Source organism: Acinonyx jubatus, chromosome X (genome assembly GCF_027475565.1).
Source record: "Acinonyx jubatus isolate Ajub_Pintada_27869175 chromosome X, VMU_Ajub_asm_v1.0, whole genome shotgun sequence".
NCBI classification, from domain to species: domain Eukaryota; kingdom Metazoa; phylum Chordata; class Mammalia; order Carnivora; family Felidae; genus Acinonyx; species Acinonyx jubatus.
This window is the reverse complement of record NC_069389.1, coordinates 108,461,304-108,469,354: the sequence shown is the minus strand read 5'-3', so window position 1 is coordinate 108,469,354 and position 8,051 is coordinate 108,461,304. Positions and strand designations below refer to the sequence as shown.

The window sequence follows — 8,051 nt, the reverse complement described above, 5'->3', positions numbered from 1 at the left end:
GAATAAACTTAAAAAAAAAAAAAAGAGTTGCACACTATACTGCCTGAGCCAGCCAGGTGCCCCTCCTTTCCAATATGTTGAGATCTTACTCTTTTCCCTTTTTCTTGATGTACGAACATGTATAAAGTCATGGTTGGAAAGCATCCAACCACTCTTTTATTTGTCTTTCAGTTTCCATACTGATTATTCTCTTTCTGCCTCTTAATATAGCATATTAAGAGATTTCTTAACTTCCAACTCTTCTTACATGCCCCAGTCCTGGTGCATCATTCTTAAATATGCTCTCTGGATTATGATAGTTAAATCAACATCTGCAGCCTGGGTGCCAATAAACTCTGGCCGACAAGATGTATAAGCAGCAAAAAGTGGCCAGAGCAGCTCATGCAAGGGGCATCCAGAGGCAATGGGTCGGCGAAGGAACTCGAAAGGGCGGGTGGCCTGCAGGCACGGTGTGCACCAGAAGCACTCCTCAACTAGGAAGCACTTGGCCCGCCCTTCTCCACCTGCAGCTAACTCCGCCCTCACCTAAGACCTGGTGATTTGGGCTCCTCCCCTGGCCCCGCCCCTCTCTTACCGCCCACCGCCCGCAAGGACAACCTCGGCCCCGCCCCTCCATTCTGACCCCGCCTCCCTGAGCGGCCTTTAGGCCCGACCCACCCGGTGCGCTCGCGCCCTAGGGCACCCACCGCTCCGTCACGCCTGCGCCCTGGCGACCTCCCGGCCTCGTGGGCGGAGCCGGCGCCTGTCCCGCCCTGGCCCCGCCCCCGGGCCCGGGCCCGCCTCCGCGCACACGCACTTCCCGCCACGCCTCCCCGCCAGGCACAGCCCCGCCCCGCCCCGCACAGCCCAGCCCAGCCCAGCCCAGCCCAGCCCAGCCCGACCAGCGCGAGCGCGAGCGCGAGCGCGGCGCGATGGACGGCCGAGTGCAGCTGATCAAGGCCCTCCTGGCCCTGCCCCTGCGGCCCCAGACGCGGCGGTGGAGGAACCCGATTCCCTTCCCCGAGACCTTTGACGGCGACACCGACCGCCTCCCGGAGTTCATCGTGCAGACGGGCGCCTACATGTTAGTGGACGAGACCCTGTTCTCCAGCGATGCCCTGAAGGTGACGTTCCTCATCACCCGCCTCACGGGGCCGGCCCTGCAGTGGGTGATCCCCTACATCAGGAAGGAGAGCCCCCTCCTCAATGATTACCGGGGCTTCCTGGCCGAGATGAAGCGGGTGTTTGGCTGGGTGGAGGACGAGGACTTCTAGGCCGGGAGCCCCTCGGGCCTGGGGGCGGGTGCTCGGGGGAGGGTGCGCTGCGCCCGTCGCCGCCGCGCAGATGGCCGCGGGCGGCGCCTCGCCGCGCCTCGCCCTCCCTCCCCCTCGCCGCGATCGCGCGGCCGCGCTCTCCCCCGCGCTGCTGTCCCCTCCCGCGTAGTGCTTGCCTTTGTTCCAGGAATAGCGCTCCAGGTCCCCGCTGCCGCCGCCGGGCCCCGCTCGGGAGCGCGCCGCCGCCCCCTGCGGCCAGCCGGGCCCCTCCCGCGCAGCACACTTGGCCTCGGGCCCGCGCTCCAGCTGCGGGCTGGGCTCCCGTTACACGCCGGACAGACCACCCACAGCCCGGCCGCTGCGGGCCGCCTCCGCCAGACTGACCGCCAGGCCTGCGGCGCCGCGCGCGGAGACCCGCGCCGAGGCCGGGCCGCCGTCGCCACCCAGCGCACACCGACACACCGACACGCTGCGGCCCGCAGCCATCTGGACTCAGCCGACAAGCGTCTGAGCTGGCCACGGCCCCTGGCCCCTGGCCCCTGGCTCCCGGCTCCCGGCCCCTGGCCCCTGGCCCCTGGCCAGCGATCCCAGCAGCTCGCCACCCACCGCGCCCCGGCTGGAGGGCCGGGCCAGCCTCTCACCTGCAGCGGGACCCACTCCCTCCCACCTCCCGGAGACCTCTTCTGCTCCTGCCAGATGGCCGCCGGGTCCCAGGGGTGCCTGGCAGCCAAATCCAGTCACTCGTTTCCTCCTGCGGACCTGTTAGTTTTGCCCACAGTCCAGTTCTCTTCTCAATTCGCAGCTGTCTCTCTGACGTGTGCCTTTTGTTCAACACAGTAATTAAGCCCTGCACTCTGCCCAGCTCTTCTACACTACCTGGACAAACGTCTTTTCCTTCTTTTCAATAAAAGTCAGACGCTGTGCAAAAGAAATTGAGTCTCCATGAGTGTGGCACCTCTCCCTCCCTGGTCCAGTGCGTGGGGTCCGTGGCCCGTTGAGCAGGCATGTGTGTCCCCTGTCATTCTGTGGCCGGCGTCGAATCCTGCATGATGCAAGCGAGCCGACGGTCCTGTGCTGGTCCCGGGGACGGGCACCCCACTGGTGGCCGTTGGGGCCCAGAGGCTGCCTCGTCCAATCCAGTCGGCTGCGTGCCCCTTAGGAAATGGACCTCGATCTGAGTTTGGCCAAGGCGGTAGCAGGAAAAGTCGACTAGGAGGCTTCTGGAAAAGAATTCCTCATTTCCAGAATGCTGCTTGAAAGCACAACACCTTTTTGTGGCAAATCATGAATCCCACACATTTGTTGCTGAACACCTGTCAAACTGTATTTAATTCATTATTCAGGGAATCAGCAGAATGACAGGTTCTTTAGAAAAAGCACTTACATTTACAAAGCCTTGACTGGGTGAGTGGTAGAGAAGGGAATGCACAAGTGGCATCGTTCGTTGAACACAAACCTGGTTGAGGAGCCTCAGGACAATAAAATTCTAAGTTTCTCTGAAGGGCAGAATAGGAACAAAGACATTCCTTCTTACTGTTTCTCTGTATGCTAACCTCTGAAGTCTGTGCGGACAATAGCCTCTGCTACCTCGTCTATGGCTGGAAAAGTTAAATATCCTGATAGAGTCACATAAAAGGTGGGCTTATAGGGCAGCACTCAGCTCTGCCTCATTTCTGATTCGGGAATCTGTAAAATTCCAATAGATTTTCAACCCAAAGAAGTTGCATTCCAGCAAGAAAAATTACATATATGGTTGTGTATTATTTTGCCTATGTGGCCATAGCAAAGCACCACAACCTGGGGGTCTTAAAGACCAGTCATTGCTTGTCTTGACAGTTCTGAAGGCTAGAAGTTGAAAATCATGTTGTGGGGCGCCTGGGTGGCGCAGTCGGTTAAGCGTCCGACTTCAGCCAGGTCACGATCTCGCGGTCTGTGAGTTCGAGCCCCGCGTCGGGCTCTGGGCTGATGGCTCGGAGCCTGGAGCCTGTTTCCGATTCTGTGTCTCCCTCTCTCTCTGCCCCTCCCCCGTTCATGCTCTGTCTCTCTCTGTCCCAAAAAATAAATAAAAAACGTTGAAAAAAAAATTAAAAAAAAAAAGAAAATCATGTTGTGAACAAAGTCGGTTCCTTTTTTTAAACTTTATTTAAACTTGAAATAAATTTAAAGGGGAGGGGCAGAGAGAGAGAGAGTCCCAAGCAGGCTCCATGTTGTCAGTGCTGAGCCAGAGGCAAGGCCTGAACTCACAAACCCGTGAGATCATGACCTAAACTGAAATCAAGAGTCAGCCTCTTAACCTACTGAGCCACCTAGGCGCCGAGAAGTCGGTTCCTTTTGAGGCCTGTGAGGGAAGGCTCTGTTCCAGGCTTCTCTCCTTGCATGATAGATGGCTGCCCTCTCCCTAAGCCTCTTCATATTGTCCTCTCTCTGTGTGCATCTGTTTCTTTAAATTTCCCCTTTTTATAAAGAAACCAATCATGATAGATTAGTGCCTGCCCTAATGACCTGATGTAACTTGGTTACCTCTGCAAAGACTCTGTACATAAGGCCATGTTCCAAGGTACTGGGGGTGAGAATTACTACACAGCATTTGTGGGGAGACAATTCAACCAATAACTGATTCCATGTTCATATCAGAGTTTTCAAGAGAAAAAAATCCCTGCCCTGTTCTGTCCACATGGCTTCTTTTATTCTAGATCATGTATGTCATTTCACTCTGAAATGAATAGAAGGTGCGAGGTAATTCACCACCCTTTAAATGGGAAGAGGCCCCGGCTCCTTTCAGTGCAGCAGGTCTGAAGAGAGCAAAGTAGTGACAGGGAGAGGAAGAACGAAAATTCATCTCCGTGCAGTTCAGACCTTTAACCTCTGTATGGGCCTCAAGAGCATGTACACATTTTTTTTTCTGGCTGGTCTAGCACAGCTTTTCAGAAAACATTTTAGATCAGTCGGCATACTCTGCTGTCCTCTCCTCCCCAATCAGAAGTGTCCCCTGGTGAAATAAGTCAGAGAAAGATTGACGTATGATTTCACTTATATGTGGAAACTCAAAACTAAAATAAATGAGCAAACAAAACACAATAGAAACGGACTTATAAATACAGAGAACAAACTGATTTCTTTGCCAAAGTGGGGGGGTGACATAGGTGAAGGGGATTAAGAGGTACATTTTTTCAGGGTACCTGAATGGTTCAGTCGGTTAAGCACTCTTAATTTCACCTCAGGTCATGATCTCACTGAGATCTAGCCCCATGTCAGGCTCTGAGCTCAGCTCAGAGCCTTCTTGGGATTCTCTCTCTCTGCCCCTCCCCCACTCATTCTCTCTCTCTCTCTCTCTCTCTCTCTCTCTCTCTCTCAAAAATAAACATTAAAAAAAGAAGTACAGGGTACGCCTGGGTGGCTCAGTCCATTAAGCGTCTGACTTCAGCTCAGGTCATGATCTTGCAGTCTGTGAGTTCGAGCCCTGCGTCTGGCTCTGTGCTGACATCTCAGAGCCTGAAGCCATTTTCGGGTTCTGTGTCTCTTTCTTTCTCTGCCCCTCCCCCACTCATGCTCTGTCTCTCTCTCTCTCTCCAAAATGAATAAATGTTAAAAAAAAGAGGTACAGTTGTTGAGTTATAAAGTAAATAACTCAGAGATGTAACCTACAACATAAGGGATATAGTCAGTAATATTGTAACAACTTGGTATGTGACAGATAGTGACTGGATTTATTGGGGCGACCATTACATAATATATATAAATATGAAATCACTATGTTGTACACTTGAAACGAATACAATATTGTATGTCAGTTATCCTTCAGTTTAAAAAAAGATTTGTCCACTGGTTAGTAGATCTGTATATTGGCCTGGGGACGTATATAGTTTTGGGAGTTATGAATTGTCCTAATAATTTCGTATACATTCTGAAATCTCTACATGACATTATAATGTACAGACACGAGAGAGTGCTGGCAACACAGATATGTGTTTTTACAGCAACATATTTGAAATTTGAAAAATTATTGTATTGCTGGTGAATTACATTGGTTCATTCAGCCCTCCAGTCTTTATCAGATTGTGTGTGTTAGTTGGTTAACATATGATGTGCTTATCATACCTGATATTAGTACAATGCTTTCACAATTCATTTGCCATCCCTTTTAATCTTCTCTGCAAGACCTTGATTAATTGACTTGTTCACTCATTTGTAAGTCAGTCACTTATCATTTATTAAGTAATTCCTGGGTCCTAGGCACCTTACTATGAACTATGGATACATCAGTGCAAAAGTATGTCCAAGTCTTCCAGGAATTTAGAGTCCATTTGGCTGTACTGGGAAAATAACATGTTTCTGGAATCTCAGTTTTGGATTTGATTAAGAAGGGCTTGAGTCCATTCTCGGTCACACCAGCTGTATGATGTTATGCAAATTTCGTAACCTTCCTAATCCATTATTTTCTCATTTAAAAAGTGGGTGAAATGATACATATATATTGGGTTCCTTATGAGAATTCGATGAGATAACAAATGTAAGGTCTGAGTACTCAATAAATGGGACTTGCCATAACTCTAATAACAATAATCATTTGTATTATTTTTTAGGGTATGATAATGGTTTGGTGCTTGTATATGGCACAGTGGGACTATAGAATAAAGAACATTTAAATCTGCCCTTGTTAAGACAGGGACCATCTCAATAGAGGAAGTAGTAAATGCATGGAGACTTGATTCCAACTTAAGAGGGCCACTTCTGTCTGAGGTTCAGAAGAATGAGACAGTGTGATTAGTATATAAAAGTCAGGGACAAGACATGGTGGGACAGAAACGCTACATCCTGATAACTCTTGTACGCCATGCAAAGTCATATATCAATTATCCTGTAGTCACCAGGGAACAATGGAAAGAAATTGACTGGAGCACTGATATGATTAGATTCACATTTTAATGTTCACTCTGGGGCTGACGTTGAGTAGAGTTGGGGGAGGATGGGTTGTGGGTCAAGTCCAGTAATGAGCATTTTGCAGGTGAAAACTATTGAGGGCTTCAAGCGCCTCAAAAGCAGATGGGAAGATAAACGTGACATTTAGATTTATTAGAACTATTGGTAATTATTTGGGAAGTGGAGGTTGGGGAGAGGAGGAATCTGGGATGGGCCCAAGTTTCTGGCTCAGGGATTGGGCCATTCTTGGATCTGACATGGACCAGGCTCTCTCTAGCTGCTTTATTCCTTTGTCTGGGATATTTTGTGATTCTTCTTTGCTTTCCCATAATTTTCACCAGACGAATAAGACTATTTCTTACCCACTGGACCTGTTCACTTCAGTTAGAAGTTCTCCCTGAACTACCACATCTACCTTAGTAGCTCCCCTAATAGGCATCCCATATGTCCTCAAACTTTCATATGGTACCATATTGAAATAGGATGGATCTCATTTAATTGTGGATATTCAATCAAATTTTGTGACAGTCTAAAAATCAACTTTAAGGGCGCCTGGGTGGCTCAGTTGGTTAAGCACCCGACTTCAGCTCAGGTCATGATCTCACAGTTTGTGAGTTCGAGCCCTTAATCGGGCTCTGTGCTGACTGACAGCTCAGAGCCTGGAGCCTGCTTCGGACTCGGTGTCTCCTTCTGTCTTTGCTCTTCCCTCGCTTGTTCTCTCTCTCTCTCTCTCTCTCCCTCTCTCTCAAAAATAAACATTAAAAAAAATTAAAAATCAACTTTAGATCGAGCTATAATTTACATGCAATAAAATCACCCATTGAAAGTATAGGTTTCACTGCATTTTGAAATACATACAATACGTGTGTTTGAGTGTATGAGTGGCTTTTCATTGCCTCCCATTCACCACGTTGGTTAGGGAGGGATTTCTGCCCTAGGGTTATGGGGGATGGCTAAACATAGAGCACCTGACACCAGACACTTTTCAGCTACTGGGCCTCTGGCAAATTAATTTCCCTTGCTAAGCCTCAGTTTTGTCAAATATAAACTGTGCTTACCTTGTGGGAGATGTCGAGGATTAAGAAAGAACATCTGTGTAAACATCCTGGGACATAGGAAATGCTCAAAAATCTCCAGCCATTTTGTTATTGTATAGGCCTCTCTCTCATCCTTTAAGTGAAAGAAAGTTGGCCTTGTGAAAACTGAAAACAAAATACTATAGATTTAAGAGGTTAATTTGTAGAAACATAGTAAGGAGTGGTATTTTTTTTTCTGGACATCAACCAGGCTTGTACCTAAATTAACAAACTCTAGTACTGCATTCCTTTCTCCACACCGTTTAAATGATTCTTTGAACTAGCACTGTCATTCTGCTGGTTTCCTGAATAATACATTCTCTTCAGAATGGTCAAGTTTATTGTAATATATTCATACAATGCAATAAGCAAACTATAATCACACACAAATATATGGTCCAATCCTACAGAGTTTCGAGTAAAACAAGCCCAACTCCAAATACTATAGATTGTATCATTCCATTTATAGAAAGAACAAAAATAGGCAAAAGTGATGTGTGCTGTCAGACATCAATTTGGAGGCACCTTAAAGTGCTAGTGAGTGTAAGGGGGCATGAGAAGGATTTCTGAGGTCCCTCTAATGTTCTCTTTTTTGATCTGGGTACTGGTGAAACATGTGTGTTCTGTTTGTGAAAATTCTTCAAGTGGTATGGTCATGATATAGGCACTTTGCTGTATACTTCTGAAGTATATATACCTCAATAGAAGGTAACGGAACACTAATGGATATAGTATGAAGTCAAACTCAGTAATAAATGAGACTTTGACACTTGTCCCTCACCAAGCTGTGTGACAATTATGG

General features: G+C 48.3%; 1 protein-coding gene across 1 annotated transcript; it reads left to right on the top strand.

Annotated features, from left to right (window-relative positions):
- The first annotated feature begins 846 nt into the window (after nucleotides 1-846).
- LOC106989658 (retrotransposon Gag-like protein 8) lies at nucleotides 847-2,185 on the top strand. The gene has a single exon (XM_015088147.3). The coding sequence runs from the start codon at nucleotides 912-914 to the stop codon at nucleotides 1,251-1,253; it is 342 nt and encodes a 113-aa protein (XP_014943633.2). The 5' UTR covers nucleotides 847-911; the 3' UTR covers nucleotides 1,254-2,185.
- The last annotated feature ends 5,866 nt before the right edge of the window (nucleotides 2,186-8,051 follow it).